We start from the raw sequence: 25033 nt of genomic DNA on the forward strand, positions 1-25033 counted from the left end.
TTTGTATCGATTTTAGACCGTATCTCAAAAACTATTCAACCAGTCATCAAATGCACCCGCTTTTTGTACTTTTTGGGTCAAAATTACCTTATATACTGAGTTTTATCGCAGTTGAAGAGAAAAAAAATTTTTCGATTTTTTGCAATTTTTTTAAGGGGTACCAATACAAAAATGGTTTAAAAATTTTATATTAAGTAATTTTTCATCGAAATTGGTGTTATAGATCAAAATTAAGAGATTTCGTCTTTCTTTCTGCTCGTATACTGAAGTATATTGCACATGGAAGTTAAAATACCTGCTTGAATTTACAAAGTAATATTACGTAGGTACATACGCTCATTATTATTATCATTACAGTCTGTGCTCTGTGGTATCGTATGCTTCTTCAGGCTACATTGAAAATACATTAGCGTACGCTTTTGTATGTACTGTGTAGTATGATACCATCTTTTTGTAAGTACTATCCATTCAATAAAATGATATACTCTGACTGTCTTCTATTATATACTTGCCATCAGCTAATACAGCATGTCCAAACGAATTACTATACCTCTGTCTTTTTCATGCTTGTCATAAATACTACAGTCTGGTCAATGAAAACGATCCCTTGGAATTACTGAAAATACCTAGTGGTCAAATTTTCTGAACCTATGGATTCTATTAACCTTTGCCGAATAGGATTACGTTGGTCTAATTTCAAACATAGGCAATAGTAAATGCCTTCGGCGGATTGTATTTGGAAAGATAAAAGTCATTGAAAGAGACGTTTTACGCCAGTAAAATCTTACAAAAAACTGTAAAATGCGATTTAAAGCTGTTTTTGTGGTATGTTATTTAGACCCTTTAAGGGATAGTGAAACTACGTTTTGCAAGCAAAAAGTTATGCTACCTACGTTATCCGTGAATAACTGCAAAATTTTCGAACTTTTTTCATTTTAATTCAAAAACTATGAGCTTTTGAAAGTATATTAAATTTGAAACAATTGAAGCCAACCCACAACTCCGTATGTCTAATAGTTTTTGAGATATGATGCCTGAAAAATTTACATAAATGTTTTCAGAAATGTTCAAATTTTAAATTTTTTGGCTTGTGTTAAACTGTTAGAGATAGAAAAATTTCTAATAAAAAAAAAATAAAAAACTTTTGTTTGATTCAATTTTTGGTAAATTCAATCATTGTTTTCTTATGAAGAAGCAAATTAGGGCAAAACTTTCGCGTTCATTTTCTCCAAAAATATACAAGAAAGAAAGATGAAAATTTGTAGATAGCTTCAACTAATAATTCTTATGAAAAAATTTTGAAAAAAAAAAAGAAAAAATTCAAACTTAAAAAAAGTCAGAAAATTTGGGGCACAGTTTCCTTACAAAAGGTAGTTTCACACTCCCCTTTAAGGAGTTCAAATAACATACCTAAAGAACATCTTTACTAAAATTTGACTGGCGTAGTTTATTATTCTACTAAAAACATAAATACTGCGCATTAAATAAAAAGTAATGCAAACTTTACAACTCCTGTTTATTTAATTATAATGACATAACATTATGACGTCATGTAAGATAATGCCTTTCAGGTAGAAAATAAATTTAATAATACATAATTTTAAATAGGAAAATAAATGATCCATGAAAAATTAATGAAAATGCCACCCCTCTTGTTTATATAAATGTATAATAACACTTCTTAGTTTTATATGATATTTAAGGTTGATCGGACAGTACACTGCAATTTTACAGTATACTGTTCTATATTTTAAAATTAATTATTTTGTCACTTAAACTTTATATTAACATTATTTGTTAAACTTGTCTATTAACAATTTTCATGAATGTACGACCTTAATGTCCGGTCAACCTTAATACAATTAACATCTGTAAAAACGATTTGGAATTTTGATCAAAAAAAAATCTAATACTGCATTCTTTATAATCACGACCGGTTATAATTGAATTACCTAAATGAGGTGATTTTATTGTTTTCTGATAACAACTGATTAGTCACATTACTCAATACCGAGAAAGACTAATAAATAATACTTTATAAGATCTCTATTACATTTTTATTTAAATAGAAACTGAGTCACTGTTACTTTCGATCTCGCTTTCCCTAACGTGATTTGAAAATGATAGTAAACTTCGTGACGTCGTCATTCAAATAATGGCCTTTAATGAAAATTAATAGTCATATTTCAAAGCCTAGTTTTCATACCGAAGAAAATTAATACTTGGAAAACTGCAGCTTTAAAAAAAATACAGCCCATGTTTTTTTGCTGATAAAGTTGTATTCTACAGGTAAAGGAATTTTTAAAATCGGTTAAGTAGAGAACTCAAAAATGAAGATTTGTATACATTTTCATACAAGATTTCATCCCCTATTTCACCCCCTAAAGGGGATGAATTTTGAAAAAATCCTTTCTTAAATGATACCTACAGTATAAGATCAATATTCTCTTGAAATTTCAAACTTCTATCATTAGACTGGGCGTCGATACATTAGTCCGGACATTGCCTTTTCCCCCTCCAGATTATTACCCTTTCTGAAATGCCTGATTTTAAATAATATACAAAAAGAATCAATTTGAAAAAAAAAAATCATCAAAATCGAAGCTGTTATTGAGAACTCTCTAAGAATGACTTTTTTATGCATTCTTTTATGCGACTATTATTCCACGCCACAATTTGCATAGCAAAATGATTTTTTAATATTTTTGTACACTATTATCTTACAAATTAACTACTTTAGGTAATAAAAATATCATTTTATAATTTCATAAAATATTCAAGTCATCCTTACAACAAAAATCCATTTCTAGAATTTGCCAAGTAAGAATATTTCTAATAACTCAGTTCAACATTTTAACTAAAACTAGTGGACTAAGAGCCAGCGCCTGCCAGACACACATTAAAGTATAAAAGCTGAATTTTTTTTTGCGTATTCTCACTGGTGTAGGGACCAATCTTTGGGGGCTACAAACCTTGACTAACGGTTCCTTCGGTAGGTAGCAGGTTATCAGGGGCGCAGTACCCGAGCTCTCTCACGTTAAAGTATAAAAGCTGAAATTCACACAGAGTGTTCAAATGACCATTTTAAGTCAATATTGAAAAAGACAGATCAATCCGAAGGGGCTAACACTCCCCCAGACGTAGTAGAAGGTCAAATGCAAAAATACACAATTATCTACATTTTCTTCAATGATTATGAACTTATTTCACTGCAAGAGTTATTTTATTATTTAAATATGTTCAGTATCACGTACTGAATGTAAAAGCACAAAATCCTTACAAAAAGTGCCTCCATTTTAAGGAAAACCGTTTTAGGCTATATCTCCATAACCGTGCGCTTTAGACCAAAAATGGTAATAACTTTTATTGTAGATAATTAAATTACCTACTTTTTTGTAAACTAATTTTTTTTGTATCACTAACCGTTTATGGCTTATACAACTATGACGATTTACTTATTGAATATTTGACCGATATGTCATCTAATGTTAGTTGGATGGATTGATATGTCTTTTTCAATATTGACTTAAAATGGTCATTTGAACACTCTGTGTGAATTTCAGCTTTTATACTTTAACGTGAGCGAGCTCGGGTACTGCGCCCCTGATTACCTGCTACCTACCGAAGGAACCGTTAGTCAAGGTTTGTAGCCCCCAAAGATTGGTCCCTACACCAGTGAGAATACGCAAAAAAAATTTCAGCTTTTATACTTTAATGTGTGTCTGGCAGGCGCTGGCTCTTACTCTATAGTTCATATAGAAAAGTTTATTGTACCGAAGAACGTGACAATTATGTACTATTGTCACGTACGATCTAAATAGATTCATTATTACTCAATTAAGGCCGGTTTACACTTCTAATTCTTTGACAAAGATCAATTGTAATTTATCGCTAAAAATATCTACAATATTTTTTAAAACCAAAATGAAACCTATTGAAAAATTAACGGTACACTCACACTTTTGCAAATTTTGCAATCAAATACTCTTTAATGAAAAATTTCTTCTTTTCAAAAATCTCGTATAAAGCAAGAGAAAGAATAAACGTCTAAAATTTTGGACATCCAAGCTTTTAACCTGGTTTTAAAGCTTTGAATTTCATCGGATTAAAGGTTACTTAATGACTAGCTGGCCCAGTGAACTTCGTACCGCTTAACAGTCAATAAATGTTTAAAACGACCAACTTGATTATTTACAAATTAATGGCTCCAATTCTTTTTTTATAGAAGATAATTTTTAATAAATATTTCATAGGTTTTGTTTGTCTTAAAATCGTTTCATACTGAAATTAAATTGGGAATACTTCTATTCCTTCAGGAAATATTGCATTAAAAAATCATAACACGCCCCTTTCAGATATAATATCAAGCGACGTAAAACTTTCTAACTTCCTGAATATTACATTTTCTGAGATATCAGATATCCAAGAAAAATATAAATTAAAGTTGCAGCTCGTTGAAAAATCAATGGCACTATCACTTCGTTTCCTTTTCCTTAAATGCATATAATATGAATAGATTCGATTATGGTCTGTCGCATGTTGAAAAATAAAATTTTCAACGTAAAATGCGAGCCTAAACTTTATCTAGTTAAGTTTTTTGGAAATATTCTTGGGCATCGGATATTTAAGAAAACTAAAACACTCTATGTGAAATACGTTTTACAGCTTAAAACCGATTTAAACCCCAAGAAAATGACGAATTGTACAAAAAAAATACTTTAAAAACACTCATTTTGAATGCTAAAAAACCGTTGTTAATTGACTGTAAAAAATAAACAAAAGACCTACACACTCATAATATGTAAATAAAATTTTCAAAACGACATTTATCATAATTTTATGAATCATAAATTACATTTAATCAATAATTTTATTTTTGTAAACATAGATTACCATTGTATTTCATTGTATTTTTTAACAAAAAAAATATATTGGACTTAAAAATATTATTTTTAAAATGAATAATATTACAGTGAAGCGAAAAATGTATTAACAGAAAAAAAAACAAGTTTACAAAATGTTTTCAGGTTAATCGAAAATATAAAAAAAAATAAAACTCAAAAAGCGAACACAAATAATAAGCAAAGAAAGGACAGAATTAAATAAATAAAGTAGAAATGTCTATATAAGGCAAAAATAATATCAAAAAAAGAAAACATGTTTAACTTAATTCAACTGTGAATCAGTTTCAAGACCGTTTTGTTTCGGTAAATAAAAATAAATATGAAAATATTACCTTGACACTGGCTTTTCGGTATTTCTATTCAGTAATGTCGAACTAGAAGTATATAAATAACTATTCGGCGATGTCTTCGAATTGGGTTGTTCGCTTCCACTCATTATTTTTTATTCAAAAAAAATTTTTTTTTCAGTTAAACAAAATTTAATAATTTTTTTCACCACAAAATATAAAAACGACACTTAAAAATAACAAGAACTGTCACTAAAAAAGATGCTGTGGAATAAATATATCACACGAAAAATTGTTGTGTAGTATATGAGTCAATTTTTAATTTTGTTTAGAGCACATTGGAGTAACGTAATGTGAGTCAAATCATTAAACTCACTACTGTCTGTAATAATTATGGCGTCCGCGCCATAGGGTTTTAAGTACAAATCCCTATATTGCACTAGTAATATAAATAGTACGCATGCGTACTTTCATTTAATTTTATTGTATTATTTTTGAAATATTAAATTTAATTTTGTTAATATTATTACAATCAATTCAAGTGTAATTACTTAATTTCAATTAGAGTAAGTTAATTATTTTGAAATCACTGATATTTTTCATTCAATATTTCAAAGATTTTGTATTTGAACTATGTACTTGCGCAAAGCTTTACTTCACGATACGTCCATGGATAAAATACGGATAAAAAAAACGTTTAAAAGCCACACCTTCTAGCCATATGTTAATTTTGTTGAATAAAAAATATACTAACTCATCTTCTGTTAAATATTTACAATTTTACCATTTGTTTACAATAAAACTTTTGTATGAGAAATCTCATTCTCTTTCATTTATTTCATTTCTAGTCCTTTTTATATTTCATTTTATTTATGAGTGATCATAAAATATTTGAAAATCCCGCTTGTTGTAAGTTAGACATCTAACTCCAAAGAAAATTGAAAAAAATAATGGAAAATGTATGATTGTACATTTCCCAGAAGCATAACCTAAATAATTAACCTTTTAAAGCGTGCAAAAACTTTTCTTTTACAGCAAAATGTAATGAAATGATAGATAGGAATAATTGGTTATGAATTTATTTTAAGATGTGAACGATTAATAAGTTGAATGAGTTGAATAAATATAATACGTAAATTTGGGAATTAAAAAATGAAATTATTTCATGGGGACTTTTGAAACTTTCACACAATTTACAAATATATTTTACCTCCATACACATAGTGCAACTTGATATTAATATAGAGGTTTTGTATTTTATGTATAAAATTGAACTATACCAATAAAAAATTGATAGTATTCAATCTGAAATGTTTTAATTTTTATTCTCCAATTAAGGTCGCCTTTTCTGTATTAGATATTCGCAAATCGTTGACTTGACGAAGTGGAGGAACATAGCTTCGTTGTATGTGGGAATTTCAAGAAGTCAGCTAAATTAAAACTTGTATATAGAGGTTACGTGGTATTCGTACAATTATTTTTTTAGTTACAAATATGAGTACTTCACAAAGTAAAAATATACTTTATTTTAACAAGTTATTTTGTTAATAGTTAATTTATTTTACTTAACAGTTATTAATTTGTTTGTTGAATTGTTCAATTAACTAGGTAATACAATTAATAGAAACATATTTAGTTTGATTTATAAAAGTTTTGTGTTAAAACAAAAGTTGAAAGTAACTAAAGTACAAGGTTTTTTATTAAAGCATGGTGATTTAAGTACTGAATACTTTTCTAATTAAAAATACTTTTTACGTTTTGTAAAACATTGTTGTGTTTAATGAAATAAATTAATTACATTAAATATTTTGTTAATTAATTCCATGTTTTTATCAAGGTTGGTATTCTATTTTTCAATATTCTATTATGCAACTCATAATATTTTGGCATGTTTACTACAAACATAAGTTTCTAAATTTTTTTAAATTCATTAAAACTAGATTTACATTTTCTATAAATATGAATTTTAAGATCGAATTTAATAATGTTTATATAAAAAAAAAGTTCAATATTTATTTTTTATGTCATGTGTCATTAAAAGATGATAACAAAACCAATTTAAAATAGATAGCCATGTTTGTAGTTTATACATTTGTCAATAGATGTCGCACAATATCATGTTCTGTTAGTGTTTTGTTTTTATGAACATATAATTCACAGACTTATAAACAATAATACAAGCCTGTAATCAAGACTCGAGACGCATTTCCCATGATTTTTTTTAGACAAATATTCATATTAATAGCTTTGGTTGTGAATAAAAAAGCAAAGAGTATCCACAAATACTCAAAATTGTATTCCCACTATTAAGCTAGAGGGCTAATTTTTTATAATTTGTCACCTATAATCTCTACAATCTACATCCACCTTATGTTGAAGTTCCCTACGAACAAGCTTCTTCCCTACGAACGATAATATCTCCGTTTTTGTAATAGTGTCCCATTTTTGAATGCAAGGGCTAAAAACTTTAACCAAACAACTCCTATATAAAACTCCTCCACAAAAATCCTCGACAAAATCAACCGATTCAACTCGTAATTACAACAAGAGTTACATATGATAATACATTTAAAATAACAAAATAATAAAAAAAAATTTAAGACTGTTACTGGGTTCGAACTAATTCGCTCCGTGCGTGAGTTTCGTTTCCATGGTAACGATACAATACTTTAATTATAGAATTGTATGGATGCATATATAATTGTATGGATTGCATTTAAGACTTACATTGAAAATTTAATATTATTGACTCACAAATTTAAATAAATAATTATGATAATTTACATTTGAAAAATAATATTTGTGCAATTTGATTTCTTATTTTCACAATTTATAATGCATTAAGTTTAATTAATTCGTGTTTTTCAATAATTTTAATTTGACATTTCTATAACATTAACATGTAAAGAACTGCAAATTAGTAATAACAGCCCCCTTTAACGCCAAAATTTTTCACTGGAAGCGCTGGCATCGATTTTATTGTCCCTACCATGACTACGCACACAACGAATACACAAAAATAACAATTCATATTTCCATGAAAAGATTATAATATAACATACATACTGCTTAAATACATGTCATAGTGTGTCAGCATAATGCGCTGTTGCGAGACACTCCAATCACCGATTCTCGAACGTTGAATGAAATCTTAATTCGCCAGATAAGTTCCTGGTTATATTTTTGACATTCAATCCAATAGGCAAATGTTTGCACGTTTTTCTATTTGCCATTTATTTACTTATTTAGTCAAATGATTATTTGACTGAATATTTGTTTTTTCTGTTTCAACAATAGTTTGAAAAGTTTTAAAAAGTTTGGGATGAATAAACAATTGTAAAAATACAAATAATGGTTTTCGTATTCTAATTTTTTTTTTATATCAATGAAATTGATTGAATATTAACCCCAAAAGCACTGAACCGGATTTTTAATGCTATTTTCGGAGTGAATCAATCTAGCGAGAACCATAAAAATGAAAGAATTACTTCTTCTATATAAAATAATATCGAAATGAACCCAATATTGGTACCGAAATGAACCCAAAAGTAGAAACATCGATAATAGGACGAATAATTATTGAGATTTCGTCTAAAGTCGTATGTGAGGTCGATATCTTAGAGTAATTTTAGGGCCGCATCGATCGCGGGGCTCTAAGCACTAGCCCATAGAGACTAATGGAAAGAGTGGATACTTGCCCATCAATTCGACAACTTATCCACACTTTAGAACCGTTAATTTTTATGCGTATCGAAAAATGCTTTGAAAATTTTAAGAATAAAATACCGATCTCACTTCCGGTAAGACAGTTTCAACTAGTCTTAATCGAAATATTTTGTTAAAATCTTCATTTTTCTTCTCTTGATTTTTTTTGTGTGAAGTGTTTTTCTTAAAAAGTCGAAAAACAACGAAACAATGAAGCCGTACTTTTATAATTAGTTTTTACCATTACAAATAAAAAATAGTCAATAAACTGACCTATTCAATTTTCTGTCAAGGAAAAAAAGTTTATCCGACTCGTTTAGTATTATTATTATCAAGTATTTTTGTACATATACTTTTAAATGTATACCCACACAAATTTACGCAGTAAGGTACTCTATTTCGAGGAAATCGATATTATATTATGAAACCTAAGTCCAACCAGACAGTAACGTAGACATCACGTGTTCTATTATTGTTGTTTGTCTATCATTCTGTCTAATAATTTTCCTTAAAATTAATTAATTAAGTGTTATTGTTTGATTGTTTGTCATGTATGTATTCGATAACCATTGCAAACAAAAATTAGTATGAAACACTCATATGACGACCATATATACTTGGTTCATTCAATTCTGGAAATCCTGTGATTGATTTTCTGTTTTTAGAAAATGGTTTTTCTAAACTGCAGTAAATTCAAACTCCATAGTGACGTAAACATATCGCTTTAGTAACGCCATCGCATGGAGAAATGATGAAATAACATGTAGGATGGTAAATAGTTTGTTTCTCAGCTCATTTTCACTGTATTCTAACATAATTTTACATGGAAACAAGCCGAAAAATGTGGCTTTAGCGTACTTTCGATTGGCTCCCAGCCTCAACGGATATCAAGCACCTGTTTCTATTAATTTTTTTTCGATATTTCTAACCATCTCTGAAGCTAGGCAAAATATTAAGAATCGACCCTATTTGTCAATTTATAGTAGGCTGAGTTTAAAATTTTGATTTCGGTTAAGTATCTTAAAAAGTGTGACTCATCACCCTGTATGACTGTGCAAAATTTTAAATCGATATTCCTATAAATAACGACAATATGAAGGTGTCTTCATCTTAAATGCGACCCACTGTATATGTTTTTGGTTTATTTCCTGGAACTTTGAGGTGATAACTTTAATTAAACCTACGCAATTGCTTTCTACTGCGATTTATGACTTCGGGAAGAATATTAATTTAGTGTATGGAAGTGTGAAATTATAAAAAATTGTTGATCGGAACAAAAACATTTTATTGGTATCACTTTTACTTCATAAATTTATTGCTATTGTGTAAAATTCCAAACTATTTATTAATACGTTATCGATCGATAATTTATACGTTTTAAAAAAAACTACTTTCTAATATGTAAAAGTTTCTTCAAATTTTGAAATAGAAACTTTATTTTTGATCCATTTCATCCCACTAGATTAAATGTACATTTAGAATGGTTTTAGAATAAAAATACACCTCTTCCAAATCTCATCTTTAAATCTTATTTCTAAAACGAAGAGCGAAAAAGATGAAGTTAAACTTTTAATTATTTAAAACTTTTGTTCGAACAGAAGGCAGGAAGCAGGTCACGGAAGCTGCCGTCCCCTTGGACCTTGAGTTACCATAACTGCATACTTTATGAAATTTTTGGGCAAAAAATTTATGCATTGCTCCCCTCTAGACTAACGCCATATTATATTAATGTGAACGCTATACCGTATACTGTATTGAGGGAATAGTTATGGCCGAATTAGTAATAGTTATGGTAGACGAGTCAATGCAGTATATAATTTGTACATCATATCTGTAATAAAATTGCCTATAAAAAAAAAGAAAGTAAATTACTCGCTGTAACATATTCTCTAGCATGTTTTTAGCCATGGGTATCGCACTGCAGAATTCCCCACGGGTCGAGCTAGTATAAATATAAAATGAAGACATTTTAGGAGGAACGGTTGTATCTCCAACAACTATACGTGCTTCATTATGAATGTAAGGATTATATAAAATTCACAACACTGTCTGTCTGACTTTTCATTGTGAAAAAATAAATCTGACGGAGTAAAGGATTTATGAGGATTTGTTGTTTAAAAATTTAGAAATGTATGTGAAAAACAATGTAGACTTGGTAATCCTCTGCGGTATTGTTTTTGGCATATTTTATACCATATACTTTATTTTTTTCATTTTGCTAAAAATATGACCTAAATATTTATACCATGTTTATATGAAATATACTAAGATATATTAAGTTTAGTCCCAAGTTTGTAACGCTAAAAAATGTGGATGCTACGAAAAAAATTTTGGTGTAGGTGTTCATAAAATCATCTAATTAGTTCATTTTCATTTGTCTGCCTGTCTGTCCGTCTGTCACCACGATTACTCAAAAACTAAAAGAGATATCAAGCTGAAATTTTTATAGCGTGCTGAAGACGTAAAAAGTGAGGTCAAGTTCGTAAATGAGCAACATAGGTCAATTGGGTCTTGGGTCCGTAGGACTCATTTTGTAAACCGTTAGAGATAAAACAAAAGTTTAAATGTGAAAAATGTTCCTTACAACTTTTGTTTGAAACATTTTTTCGTAAACTTCACTGTTTACCCGTGAGAGCGCAAATTATGCGAAAATTATAGTATTATATGGGTATATCAGTTATATGCATTTGTGTGACATGTATGTATGTGTAATGTGATATGTAATCAACACAGTATATACATGATATTTCAACAATTAACTCAGTCAATTGTTTGTTTTCATTTGTTTCTAATGTTAATAGATCGATTTTGAATACTACATTAAGAGCAAACAATATTCTGTCATTCTCATGACTCGAAGAACATAGTTTAAGATCGTAGTCTTTTTGTAATTTTAACACTGCATATACAGGGTATAAAGTTCAAATTTTAACGAGATAAATATTGAATTCATTTTTACGTTTTCAAGGATTTAGTAGACAGGAAAATTGGTTAAATTTTATCTAGTTTTATTTCCATGACAGTCAGAAAAATTTTAATGACCCAATTTTTGTTTTGCCGGAGAGTATATAATTACCTTTTACAATATTTACAATTTATAATAAATAATTACTATCTCGAATCATAACTTATTGTTTTAGAAATAGGTAAAATAAATTTAATTGATTAAATACATGTGCAAACCTTCAGTAATTCAATATATAATTAGGATTCCGTATAAAAAACATTAAAACCTTTTATTTAATTAGCTAGATTAGCTTCTATTTTTGTTTTGGAATTTGATAAAACTCGATGGATGGGGTAATTTTGATCCAAAAAGTATAACAATCAGGTTAATTTAATGAGTGGATGCAGAGTTTCTGAAATTTGGCAATATTTGGATCGATTTTAATGCAAAGTGGAGTTTCGGAGATATTGCAATATTTGGATCGATTTTAGTCCGTATATCAAAAACTATTCGACCAGTCATCAAATGCACACGATTTTTGTACTTTTTGGGTAAAAATTACCATATATACTGAGTTTTATCGACATTGGAGATGAAAACAATTTCTCGATTTTTTGCAATTTTTTTAAGGGGTAAAGTGACAATTTTTTTGTATTGAGTCAAACCTGGGCGAATTAAATAAGTATGTAATTTTGCAAAATAAATGGATTCATACATTTTGTGTGATATTTGCCATATGTGTACTACCGCCTTTTTATAATGTCTTTAAAAAAATCGAGAAAATCGCAAAAAAAATTTTTGTTTTGGAATTTGATGAAACTCGGTGGATAGGGTTATTTTGATCCAAAAAGTATAAAAATCCGGTTAATTTAATGATTGGACGCAGAGTTTCGGAGATATCGCTATATTTGGATCAATTTTAGCCCGTATCTCAAAAACTATTGGACCAGTCATCAAATGAACCCGAATTTTGTACTTTTTGGGTGTCGATTTTTTGAAATTTTTTTAAGTGCCTAAAAACTAAATGTTATGTTCGATGTTGGTTTGTGTACGGATAATGCTTGGACTAAGAGCTTTAATATCGAATAAAATTTTCTAAAATATTCGGTAATAGGTTTTTATTTACAAATAAAGTTCAAGAATGTCTGTGTAGTAAGTACTGCTTGCTATTCATAGACATAATTTTTTATGTAGGCGAGCGAGCGAGCGACATATTCAAATAATTTTTTTTGGATAGGAGGGTAGGTTTTTTTGGATAGGATAAATTATAAAATTGTTTATAACAATCATAACAATAACAACAACAATATTTTTATATTTTAAATAATACAATTATAACATTAAGGTAGTAGATGGTGCAGTCGAATGCATGCATTACTAATATTTAGATGTCCTCTTTTTTTTTAGTAGATCAGGCAAAAGTTGTCCTACGGAAATATAATTTTTTTAAGTTTTATGTTTTCGACCTTCAGGAACATGAATCTGCTATTTTTTCACTAAATTCATATCCCCACCCCCATAAAAATCCCGAAAAAAACTAAGTATTTTACTACCATGTATACAGGGTGTGTCATTTTAATCTATAATGGCTAATTGCTCGTTTTGTAGTTAACCAATCAAAAAATAACTTTGCAAAATTTGATGGGGGATATCATGTTCTGACATCAGATTGGACATGATTCTTCGAGTTTCTTTAATAGAAAATTTATGCCCTTAACAATAAGAGATAGAATAACACTTTAAATTAGAAAGTTGATTCTCATAAAAAGACGTAACATTTTTCATCTAAACCATTTTTTGGAAAATCGTCAGCTTTTGGAGGAAATCCCACTTAAACATATGTCATTATTGTATTTAATCGAAAGAAATAGTTGGAATTTAAAAAAAAAATCTATTAATATGGATAGGTTTCGACCTGACCACCTTCCACATGAAGAGCGGACACCATGGCCACTACACCATCTACCCGTTTAGATTAGTTTTAATATTTCAAGATAATAGTATTAAAGTAATAAAGATAAATCGAGCGATTATCCTGGTGATCTTGGTCAGGCTACTAGATTAAAATTATTGTATTCCTATCAGACTTTGATACGTGAGAAAATTTTCAAGTTGATCAGACAATAAGCTAATGTCCTGATGTCGATTTCAATGTATCTTGCGTTAAAATTAAAAAATTTGTGAAAATTGATGACAAGATCTGAAATAAAATTAAAATCGATTGAAAAACATAAAATCGATTGAAAAACATGATATGAAAAACATATTATTTTTCTTGATAAACAACTTTTGATATAAAGTCTTTATGACAGTCGCAAGTTATGACGTCATCACGTGTTATTTTGCCCTCTTTCTATTTTTACATTTAAATCCTTCATATTTTCGTATTTTTTGGTGTTATTCAAAATTTAATTTTATACGATGTTCTAGTCGATAACGAACGTCCATTAAGGCAATAAAAAAATTTGGGAAACAGGCCTATTGTAAGTCGTATAATATCCCTAATAACTATAAAAAAATTTAGAATTTTCTGACACAATGCTCTTAGCTTTTAGACAACAGACAAATTCGAATATTCAAAAACTTATATTAATAATAAATCATTTAATAATTAATTATTTTTGCCAATTTTACAAAATGGCAGGCCTATTAGAAGTAGGTTCTTAGATTTTCTTACATTTTTTGTTAGTTACAAGTATGCGTGTTAAAAACAAATCGAATACATCAAAATTGATCAATTTTAATGGAATTTATATTATTAAATTAAGACGATTTTCGTGAATCGACAATATATCAATGACACAAACTACCTTAAAACAATACAAAACAACAGCAACAACACAAAAAAAAGCATTTGCTGGAATACGAACAACGAACAGTAACGCGTATTGACAATCCAATCCAACATTATTATAGGAGATGACCTTGCGCCACATATTAAGTGCTGTTGCTGTTTGTCTTATTACGTCAGCCTAGTATGCTCACAAAACACATTCCCTCCTCGCCGTGGCCGTGTCTGTGTGGCTTTCAAGTTCAAGGCCAACGCTGCTAGGCGGACTGCTTATATTATTATTATTATGATTATTATTATACATATAGTGAAGTTTTTCATATCCCGCACTTCACCGCCGCATCAACATACATACATACATACACTCTCAAATCTCATATATTTAAATATTTTATTATAATAACAACGCAATTTCAATTCGTTAAAGCTCGGGAATTATTTTTGTAACTAGAAATATCTCTTTATAATCAAATAATTACTGTAAAATTTTTTACTAAATTCTCATCTTATAGTTATTATTTGTGTAATTTTCACAATTATTTGAATGAATAACAAATACTAGCAGTTATAAGACGTCGGTATACTCGCAAAATTGCAGCCGATGCTAAACAGAATGTATTTTACACACCCACGGTCGTATCTAGGGAGACAGAAATAGGTACCGGCTCCTCTTTGAACCTGTACTGTTCTTGTATTTAGCCGGTTGATTATCTGTCTATACCTAAATTCAATTCAATTTTTTATTCATTATTTTTTAAATAATTCTTATATTGTACAGAACATGTCATAAAAAGCGGTAAGGGAAAATGAAAGCTAGTCCGCAAATACACTCCTACAAATCCAAATTTGTTATAAACTAATAGGGGAACGTCCAAAACTAGGTAGCCCAATTCCAGCCTCTTTGGAAACCTCCCTCTCTCCACTTATCCTACCGTACCCTTTGCTATGACCCCCACCCCATTGGAAAGTAGTTTTTTTATTATCAGATCAAGAAGGCATTTAGTATTTTCTGAAACACTTGGATATTGTATTTTGGAAATTTATTCAATTGTATGGCAAAAAATTTCCGGAGCTCAATTATATGAGAAACCAATTTTTACCTTATTTTCTTTTGCCTTCCTTCACCCCAGACACGCTCGCTAACTTCGACCGCTGTGGCGCTGTAATTTCCTTTACAGTGTCGGAATGCACAGAATGCTCAGCTGTGCATACGGCATAACAAGTAGCACATGGTCACAGCATAAAAATGTCGTACAACGATGCCGCTTGTACAATTCACTTCTATATTAGTCTAAATATTCGTCGAAAAGTAATCTTTGTTTATTGTTTTTTCGTAAAATAAGCACTACATCCTATTTATTTTTTGAAATTTTCGGGCTTGTTCGTGTACTGTCCTTGGTTTAATATAAGTCGTACTCAGTAAATTAAAAAAACCTTGATAGGTGAAATTAGTTAAAATGAATTTAATTATTTAAATGATTTCTCAAACATCATTAAATCACACGTAATCAAACTATTTTAACCCCCGAATTAAAAAAAGGGAAGTGTTATAAGTTTAATCGCTATGTGTGTGTGTGTCTGTCAGTTTGTCTGTCTGTCTGTCTGTGGCCTCATAGCGCCTAAACGGATGAATCAATTTTGTTTTGTTTGTTCCGTTTGAAAGGTAATTTAATGGATAGTGTTCTTAGCTATGTTTCAAGTGAGATTTTAGGGTTCCGTACCCAAAAAATTTGTCGGAGGGTTTTAAATTTTGTAAATTACACTTGTTAATTAGTTAGTGCATTGAAAAGTAAGTTTATATAAAATTATTTAGAGGTTATGATTTACAAAGTTGAAGAAGAAGTTATGCAGAAGGCGTGAGCAAATCTCTCATCACGCGACTATAGATTATCGAACGATTGACGCGAGTGCTGATGGGTTAAGCAGTTATTTTTATAACTCGCATTTTCCTGCAATATACGCATACAAAATCAATATTCAAATTTAATAAATTAATATTCCAAAAATAATAATATCTCAATCAAAAATTATTATTTATATGTGTGTTATTTATGAAAACAAACTGATAACATAAAATTGTTCATTTCATGTGTGTGTAGTAATTAAATGATATAAAATATTTTTAAGTTGTACAAATCTTTATAATAAGTATATTTCTTCTTTTTTTTTTTAATTTTTTGATAATAATTTAATTTATAAAATAATATATATTATTTTATTATATACTTAAAAACCGATATAATACTGGCTTCGTTAAAAGTTGAATCTTGGCATGTATTATAGTCGTATCGCGGTGCGCACGTGGGTTAGACCGCTACGAGTTGTGGATTCAACTTCGACAGTCTCCAATTGTCTACCGAAACATATACATATGTGTACACATATACTGTATTTTAAAACTATACACAAAAATCACTTTTATTTTCATTTTAAGTTTTTAGTGAGTTGTAAATAAATAAAAAAAACGTAATTTTTTTTTTAAAAAAACTTTAAAAAATTATTATTTTTTTAAAATAATTTTTTTTAATTTTTATTTATTTTTAATATTTTTTTGTTCGTGTTTTATTTTAAAAACTTCTTTTGGTTGTTCTTCCATAGTGTTTAAATTTTTAACATTGTTGTTTTTCGTTTCATTTTTTTGGAACGAAGGTCCTTAGTTCGGATACTTTTCGAAGAGCTTTTTTTTTGTGTTTTTTTGGGGGCGATAATTTTTATAACTTTCATGTTTAAAGTGATTTATTGGAATTTTTTAAAAACATGGATAGTTGGATGCAAGATATGGTAAGATTTAAGTTAAATTTTCTTTTTTTTTTTTTGAAATGTTTCGGAAAATTTTTAGTTGCGGTAGGTTATAAAAAGTGGTGGGATATGTGTGTTTACATATTTGAGTGTGTGAAGAATTTTGTTAATGAAAATCTTTAAACATGTTTTTCATCTATAGATTTATACAAAATTATTTTTAGTAAATTCATATTTATGATTTTTCCTTAAAAAATATATATTTTTGGACATAAATCAGGTATAGATTTATACAAAATTGTTTTCAACAATTTTTTTTATTGCTTTTCCTCAAAAATTTTTCCTACTTTAGTAAGAGACTGGCAAAAATATTTGAAGATAATTCTGATAAATTTAAATTCAATACTTAATCTGGAAAGGATGAATAATGTGCCTGGGAAAATATAGGAATTATCGGATAATACGTCGGAGTAATGGGAGAATCTTTCTAATTAATATTTTGTAATTTACATATTTAATTGACGGTTAATAATTTTGTTTGTTTAATATTTCATAATTTGTTTATTGATTAATTGAAATTAGCACTTTTAATTAATAATTAATTAGGGAACTAAAATATCTTAATAATTTTACAAAGCCAGTTTTGTAACGAATATATTTTGGTGATTTTGTCGAAAATTTGATAAAAGTCGAATCAGTCTAAGGTAGTTGTTTCATTACCGACAAACCTATAAGTTTCTTACTTACAAGGTTGCCACCTCTAGCTCCGGGATGCCGGGAGATAGTGAAATTAATATAATTATGTCTTTGAAAATGACAAGGTTGCCACCGCTAGCTCCTGGATGTCGGGAGATAGTGAAATTAATATAATTGTGTCATTGAAAATGACAAGGTTGCCACCTCTAGCTCCGGGATGTCGGGAAATAGTGAAATTAATATAATGATGTCATTGAAAATTTAAATAAATATCCTTCAAATAATTTGAAAATAAAAGCTGCTCCGAACTATCGAATTTACTTTAATGAAACAATTGGTGAAAATTTCTTTTAGTCTACATCGTATCCATAGAGATAATACCATAGAGCTTCAAAGTTGTTGCCAAACGGTTGATCAAAATACAGAGAGGTAAATAAAATAGGCGGGTATGGCTTCATCTTCATCGCTCTTACAAGCCTACAATTTCTATCTCTTTCTACCTCTTTGACTGCGGTCAAGAATTCACTTATTATGTTTATGTCTATACAGCTCTATGGTGTTATCTCTATGATCGTATCTGACTAAGACTTTCTCGGTATCCATTTAACGCATTAAATGTTTTCAGAGAAATTTTCCTAGAAACTCTCAAATTTTTCATGAAATAAATTAACCCCTTTTACTGTAAAAGATTCCAGTGTACGTAAGGAATCTAATAACCACGTGACCTAGTCTAGAGAAAGAGAGGATTAGTTCAAAAGCTACGTTAAGCTTCGTTGAGTACTTATTTTCTCAAACTTATATTTTTACAATTATGTTTATTATGTCACCCAAAATTAGAATAAAATATCCTAAATAATTCTTTCTTTATCCAACATCCGTTTAAGTGTAGGTGTTTGTTACTAAAATTATCCCAGACAGATAGACAAAAATTTAATTTTAATTTTATATTTTTACCTAATAAATCAATTTCTTAAGGTTGAACGGGCATTTCCAATATAATATTTAATCCCCGACTGAAGCTGACACACTCACTCATGAATACAAATTCTAAGGGGCTTGTAAGATGCATTTTTTGGCTTCAACTGTTTCATTGCAGCCCCCAAATTTCGTGTTTTTGTTCTATACAAAGATCTGATTTTACCATTCGACCTGAAATAAATTCAAATTAAAAGAAAACTTCGAAAACTTTCATTACCCACATCACAACCCTCCGGAAAATTGAAAAAAGACTCGAAAACGAAAAGAGATATCAAGCTGAAATTTTATAGCGTGCTGAGGACGTAAAAACTGAGGTCGAGTTCGAAAATGAGCAACATAGGTTAATTGGGTATTGGGTCCGTAGGACTCATCTTGTAAACCGTTGGAGATCGAATAAAAGTTCAAATGTAAAAAATGTTCCTTATAAAAAAATAAACAACTTTTGTTTGAAACATTTTTTCGTAAACATCACTGTTTGCCCGTGAGAGCGCGTATTATGCGCAAATTGTAGTATTATATGGATATATCAGTTATTTGTGTGTGTAATGTGACCGAGTAATCAACACTGTCTACACATGGTATTTTAACAATTAACTCAGTCAATTGTTTGTTTTCACTTGTTTAATTTATGTAAAATAAAATTTAGAGTGTTCTATAAAATTACAGTGTACTGTCCGATCAACCTTAAACTAATTTTTAATAAGAATTTGATAATATTCGATGGTACCTACACAAAAAATGTAAGGATTCAATTTTTGATCGTGACTAATTTGAGTAGCCTTGAAATATATATAAATATATATACCTAAATATAATTATTAGGCTTTTAGTTTCTTCACGTTTGTTTGTTTTTTTTCCTAAAATATATTTTCAATTTTATTTCGATGAATCATTTATTTCCTTTACCTATATTACCTACCTACCTGACTAAAAACAATATTTTGTGGTTTTTGTGTTTGTTTATATTTCTTGTTTTTATTATTTTTATGTTGTTTTTTCATTTTTATACCATGCATATATGAAATATACATAGTATATTAAGTTTAGTCCCAAGTTTGTAACGCTTAAAAATAATGATGCTAGGAAAAAAATTTGGTCATAGCTGTTTATAAAATCACCTAATTAGTCCATTTCCGGTTGTCCGTCCGTCCGTCCGTCCGTCTGTGGTCACGATAACTCAAAAACGAAAAAAGATATCGAGCTGAAATTTTTACAGCGTACTCAGGACGTAAAAAGTGAGGTCAAGTTCGTAAATGAGCATTATAGGTCAATTCGGTCTTGGGTCCGTAGGACCCATCTTGTAAACCGTTAGAGATAGATCAAAAGTTTAAATGTAAAAAATGTTCCTTATAAAAAAATAAAAAACTTTTGTTTGAAACATTTTTTTGTAAACATCACTGTTTACCCACGAGAGCGTTAATTAGGTGCAAATTTTATAGTATGTATTAATATAAGAATTGTGTGTTGCCTATTTAAAAGTGAATATCTTTTGTTATTTACGTGACGTCAAAAAAACAAACAATTGCGCATCAACACTGTCTATACATTTTTGTATGTGTTATGTGATAAAGAAATCAACACTGACTATGCATGGTATTTCAACAATTAACTCAGTCAATTGTTTCTTTTCACTTGTTTTTTAATGAATTGAATTGCGCACGGTTAGAAGCTTTCTTCGTCTTTATTAAAAAAATATTATATTATTTTTTAGTCCATTCGCTAGGGATCATTTTTGAGCTAATTTACCCTTAAATTCAATTTCAGGTATAAAATAAGAATAATTTGTGTACTTTTATCTTTATCTTTCGTTTATATATTTTAAATTCAAGTCTGTTTCTCTTTATCGAAGGAATTTTTTCGTGATTATTTAAAAAGTGCCTTTAATTGAATTCATACAAAATCAAAATAACAATTTTAATGATCTTTACTTGCGTGTTTTACTCCAGTCCACAAAAATGATGTACGCATCTCTGTGTCACAAAAAATGCACATTTCTGTTTTTCGAGAATGTTTCTCAAGAACTAGTTGAAGCTACCTGTAAATACTCATCTGAAATTGTTATGATCAGTAAAATCCTCATTACAGTCGGGGGACGTCTAAAATTAAAGTTTTCCACAGGATGGGAAAGAGGTCCCCCGACTGTAATGATGATTTTACTTATCATAACCATTTCAAATGACAATATTTTCTTGTTTTCATCCTTTTAAGAGCACGATTTTGTTAGAGAGTCGGGGTTTTAGTTTTTGGACTTTATTTTATTTAAACTATTTGGGGCTATAGTTTTGTGATAAAGTATTACGCCCTTTCATTTGATACCTAACACGGTATCGTTAAATTATAATTTGTTTTTAGTGCGTGAATTGATGTCCTCTAGAGGGCCGCTATATTCAATTTAATGTGATGTAACATAGCCTATAACCAGCGGACGATCAAGACGCTTTTAACGAAACCTCATTTGTCAAATTATGATAAGTAGTTTAGAAACTAGGTGGAAACAGATGAACATATACATACATACCGGTCAAACACATGACCCTCGCCGTTGTATAGTCGGGGTAAAAAAAACTGGTTATTTGGAATTTTTGATGGAAGCGACTGAACTATTTTTAAGACAGCTGCATTATAATGATTTTTGTATGTTTTATGTGTAAATTTTTATTTGGAGGTGATGATTATGTTTAGTTTTATTAGCATGTCTACGTTGATGATGCACGTTATTGTCTGTGAATCAGATTGCACATGTTTTATTGTTCTTTATACCCTGTGTACATGTAATAATAAGTATAATTATGTCGTAGGTATAATTAAATTTAGTCGAATTTATTATTTTCTAACAAGTGAAAACAAACAATTGACTGAGTTAATTGTTGAAATACCATGTATAGACCAGTGTTGATGACTCTATCACATTAACCATACATACATGTCACACATACATAACTGATATTCCCTTAATTACATACTATACAATTTACACATAATTTGCGCCCGTACGGGTAAACAGTGATATTTATAAAAAAATGTTTCAAACAAAAGTTAGTTATTTTTTTATAAGGAATTTTTACGGTTTACAGAATGGGTCCTACGGAATCAAGACCCAATTGACCTATGTTGCTCATTTACGAACTTGACCTCACTTTTTACGTCCTCAGCACGCTATCAAAATTCCAGCTTGATATCTCCTTTCGTTTTTGAGTAATCGTGATGTCAGACAGCCGGAAATGGACTAATTAGGTGATTCTATGAACACCTATACCAAAATTTTGTTCATAGTATCAATATTTTTAAGCGTTACAAACTTGGGACTAAACTTAATATACTATATACATGGTATAAAAATAAATGAAATGCTATAATAAAATTGTACCTCCGGCGAAGGCATAATCTGCATTACTTGGATTAGATAGGAACATAAGGACTTTCTTAAGAAATCACGTTTTCTTAGGATCATCTTTAAATAGTGTATATGCATTCTAATTAATGCCCTTTATGAACAGATAAATTTTTAATACTTGCGGTGTTAAATTAATAGATTTATAGATATAGACAGTGAAAATTGTGAAAATTAACCGGATTTTCGAAAAATAATAGTAACCAGGGCAGCTAGAATATGAATACCTATAACATATCCTTTCAAATCGATAGAGTAAAGGGTATAATCGCAAGGGTATAATTGTAACTTTAACCATTCTTATCTGGAAAACCGCTTTTCTTTATAAATATTTTTTCCACCAATGAATATTTAAGAGAAGTCTTAAAAAAATTATAAAATTTCACGCCAATCAAATAATGATTTCACGCCATTGAAAAATGTGTATAGAAGTGTCTTAAAGATGCGAGTTAGCTTAACGGATTTATGCAACTGTTATTATACTTATCTCAATAAAACGGTAAAGAAGGTCAATTCAACACTGATTAGATAAAAAAAAATTTGGTTTTCTTGTTGGTTTGTCAAATTAATTAAATAATAAATAAAAATAATCAAATAATTATTTGATAAGTTTAAAAAATTTATGAAAATTACTTCATGCACTGAATTAAGGTGTGAATTATGATGGTATTCTGATTTTGATATCGTTGTCAATTTTAATCAATATTTTTAAAATGATTTTTATCCAAATCATAAAAATTTTAACGTTTTTTTCGATTTTATCGATATTTGATTTTTGGAATTTTATCGTTACGTACCAAGAAATTTTTGCTGCCTCTTTTTATATACAAAAACAACAGAAATTAGATAAAATTAATGTTTGGATGCAGTTTTTGAGATATCGTCCAAAAATCCACGCGAAAATAATTTCAAGAGACATCAAAGAAAAAATTCGACAAATCGTCAAATAAACTTTATTTATGTATTTCTTAAATTCACAATTAAAATTATAAAAAAAAAATTTGGTTTCCGATTTCGATTAAAACCAATATTAACAATAATTTTTTTTAGTCTTAGAATATAGGTAAATAGTGATAATGCCGGGTCCGAACCGGGTTTCTTGGCATGAATCCAAGAGAACCGGGATCGATTCCTGGTATATATGTCCTTTTTCCAATTCTTTTTGATTAATGTTAGTTTAATATTTAATTTAACGGGTTTTCTGTCTCGTTAAGAATATTATTTACTATTCAAAAAAAATGTATTCTTATCAAAGTCAATGTAAACAACTTCCATTATGACATTAACTAAATAAAAATTTAAATTTATTATAAAATAAAGTTATTATCTTAAGTTTTTGTTATTAAAAGCAAAAAAAGTTGTATGATCATTTTAATTTCATGATTTAAACACGCTTAAATCATTATTTTTGATATTTAGGCCTTGATTTGATAATACACATCCAAAAATTTGCAGTAATTTTGAAAATGGAACAACCAAAGCACACCCTGACCCCAAAAATTAAACTAACTTGATTTATCTATAAATGGATTCGGAATGAAATATTGTTTCTTGCCGAGAAGTGTTATCACCTTATCTTTAATTTTTCTCATTTTCCAAGGGAATCTTATGTATTATTTCTCCTAGACTTTTTTCCTGTCCAGGCGAGATTTTCCTTAATTCATATCGTGCTTGCTAATGAAGAAAAATAGACTTACGATGCAAAAATTTACCGCTTAGGAAAAACAGGCTAGAAACAGAAATAATATTAAGATTTAATTTTGTTCTTTATATAATTTGTTTATCATATCTGTAATAAAATTGCCTATAATAAAAAGAAATTAGATTAATCACATAGGTATACATTATTTCTCCAATCTGTTTTAACCACCGATACTGCACTGCGGAATTCCGCGCGGATCGAACTAGTCTTAAATATTTTAAGTATTAATTACAAAAATGGTATTCTGAATCCTTATTATAAAATCTCCAAAATTTAAAAAAAGAAAATTGGTCGAAAAACAAAGTTTTTATTGAAATAAAAATAAAAAATAAAAAAAGCATTCACTTTGGAGATTTTTCATTGAATTTTTTACGATTTTCAACGCATTGTCGTAACGTCTTTAACTCATCAACATTACCAACAACAGCATCTTGCAACTGTTGAATGGCTTCCATAAATACACCTGCAGCTTCAGTGTAAGCCGGATCAAACATTCGCCCTTCTGGATTCTCTTTAAATAAATACTCAGCTAAATAATCAATAGGATCATCCGGTTTGATTTTCGCCACTTCTAATAAACCTTTTGTGAGTGTTGGAAATATATATTTGACTAAATAATCACGTAATGGTACACTTTGAACAGCCAGAATTTCAGCTTCCTCTTTTTCCATTTCTAACATCATTTCAGCCCAATTTTCCATTTTTAATAAACGTTCCTTTTCTAGTTTTTCTTTCAATGCTTGTTGTTCTTTCTGTACGCGTTCTTCATCTGCGATACGTTGTAATTCAGCCAAACGTGCCTCCTCTTCTAATTCGGCTTTGCTTGGACCTAAATGTCGATGTTTACCGATAATTTTACAAATTTGTTGGAATACATTCTCCATTTCTGGGCT

General features: G+C 29.2%; 2 protein-coding genes across 5 annotated transcripts in view; one reads left to right on the top strand and one right to left on the bottom strand.

Annotated features, from left to right (window-relative positions):
• The window catches only part of LOC123298012 (septin-7), a 62003-nt gene extending 56416 nt beyond the window's left edge, over nucleotides 1-5587 (bottom strand). For 2 of the 3 annotated variants that reach the window (XM_044879877.1, XM_044879875.1), the window contains exon 1: nucleotides 5237-5586. In XM_044879877.1, coding sequence (XP_044735812.1) covers nucleotides 5237-5340 — 104 coding nt within the window. In that variant the 5' untranslated portion in view covers nucleotides 5341-5586. Of the gene's footprint in view, nucleotides 1-5236 lie in introns of all 3 variants that reach the window. The other variant, XM_044879874.1, reaches the window with a different exon arrangement.
• A 1236-nt stretch (nucleotides 5588-6823) lies between these two features.
• Nucleotides 6824-25033, top strand: part of LOC123298170 (steroid hormone receptor ERR2) — a 29704-nt gene continuing 11494 nt past the window's right edge. Inside the window, exon 1 of one of the 2 annotated variants that reach the window (XM_044880098.1) lies at nucleotides 6824-7028. Coding sequence is in view for 1 of the 2 variants with exons in the window: in XM_044880097.1 (XP_044736032.1) it covers nucleotides 17392-17415 (24 nt within the window). In the remaining variant the exon portion in view is untranslated. Of the gene's footprint in view, nucleotides 7029-17243; nucleotides 17416-25033 lie in introns of those variants that run through there. The other variant, XM_044880097.1, reaches the window with a different exon arrangement.

This window comes from Chrysoperla carnea, chromosome 4 (genome assembly GCF_905475395.1).
Source record: "Chrysoperla carnea chromosome 4, inChrCarn1.1, whole genome shotgun sequence".
Taxonomy (NCBI): Eukaryota; Metazoa; Arthropoda; class Insecta; order Neuroptera; family Chrysopidae; genus Chrysoperla; species Chrysoperla carnea.